This window comes from Carya illinoinensis, chromosome 4 (assembly GCF_018687715.1).
Source record: "Carya illinoinensis cultivar Pawnee chromosome 4, C.illinoinensisPawnee_v1, whole genome shotgun sequence".
Classification (NCBI taxonomy): Eukaryota; Viridiplantae; Streptophyta; class Magnoliopsida; order Fagales; family Juglandaceae; genus Carya; species Carya illinoinensis.
The window spans coordinates 33,077,185-33,078,798 of NC_056755.1; the positions used below are offsets into that span (position 1 = coordinate 33,077,185).

Below are 1,614 nucleotides of genomic sequence, written 5' to 3' on the forward strand. Positions count from 1 at the left end.
TTTTTTTTTTTTATATCTTTTCATATTTTTATAATATATTTAAATATTTTGAAAAAATAAAAATATATATCAATATATTTAAAATTATTTTTTTAATTATTAAATTAAAAAAAATTAACGAGCGGTCAATTAAAATAATAACAATGAGATGGTATAATAGATTTATTATTTTTTCAATAGAATTTACCATTTTATAAAAATTTAAATAAGATTTGTCACTTATAAAAATAATTTCTCATTAATATAATATATATCTATATATAGAGGGAATCAGTACGATGCCAACACCATACCATCGTGATATGCCCTAGAGCTCATATTCTGCCATAGAGCTCAGTCTCCAGACTCTCTCTCTCTCTCTCTCTGTGTTTGCTAAATCCAAGAAACCAAACCTGCAGGGAAAGCAGAAGTTGAAGCAAAGCTATGTCTACCATCTGGGCTTTCATGGTCAGTTGGTTCACACCCATGACCTCGCTCTTCTTCCTCCTCAACCTTACCATCTTCACCATCATTCTCACCTCCCGTCTTGGTTCTCAGAGTAAACCAGAAGAACAGCAACACCACCACCAGCAGCTTGAGCAAGTTCCGTCCTTTCTCAACCGAGTAAGGTCGTTCAACTTCTCGCTCTACAAGTTCGAGCAACCCAACGCCGCAGACCCAGTCACCGAGTTTTTCCAACCCGCAGGCGTTCTCGATCACGTCGAAATTCCGTACCAGAACCCGGATCCCCCTTCGAAGACACAACTCGCCAGGTCTCCTTCCCTCTTGGAGCGCCTCAAGTCCATCAACCTCTACTCTCTCTACTCATCCGACTCGTCCGCAATGGAATCGGAAAATATTCACCCCACGGAGCCCGACCAAGGCACTCGGAATCTGAAAGTGGACACTGACAACATGTTCAAGCGAAGCAACTCGGACCAGGGCGTCAGAGTTCCTGAAAGACCGGCGGTGGAGAATATGAAGAAGTCTGCGAGCGAGAAGTCCGAGTTAGGTAGCTCGGAGGAGATCAAGATATGGAGAGCCTTGCCGGACGAAGAGGTGGACGCGAAGGCGGATGATTTCATCAACAGGTTTAAGCAGCAGCTGAGGTTGCAGCGCCTCGAGTCTCTCCTGCGTTACCGGGAGTTGCTGAACAGAAATAATTAGGATCTTCAATTTTGTTTTTTGCTCCTATTGGCCGATTATGTCCCAACTGTGCTCCATCACCCACGATGGCCACGGAATAATATGGGTATTTTGGTAATTTAGGCTTGTTACTGTGGGTTAATCTAGATGTGATTGTAATTTAAGTATCATGGTGATAAAGTTGTGTTAAATTTGAAAATTAATGCCCCCAAATGGAAAGGAATATTCTACCTTCTTCGATTTCGTAATGCCTTTATATGGCTGGCGTGCATTGTGTCGCAGGTCTCAAGTCTGCGTTTTCACGTGATATGTAAAACAGAATCGGCTTCTGACCCGCACCGGCTGTTTCAACCCCATTAACAGTAACCGATAAAAAATATCATCTCACTTACATAAAATAAAGAAAAATCTGGAGACCAGCCGGTCGCTCTCCAGCCCTCGAATCTCATTTACGATTACTACACCAGATCTCATCCTTTACCGCAACTC

General features: G+C 41.9%; 1 protein-coding gene across 1 annotated transcript; it reads left to right on the forward strand.

The window, feature by feature from the left end:
• The first annotated feature begins 465 nt into the window (after positions 1 to 465).
• On the forward strand, positions 466 to 1,146 carry LOC122306427 (pathogen-associated molecular patterns-induced protein A70-like). Its single transcript, XM_043118854.1, has one exon. The coding sequence runs from the start codon at positions 466 to 468 to the stop codon at positions 1,144 to 1,146; it is 681 nt and encodes a 226-aa protein (XP_042974788.1).
• The last annotated feature ends 468 nt before the right edge of the window (positions 1,147 to 1,614 follow it).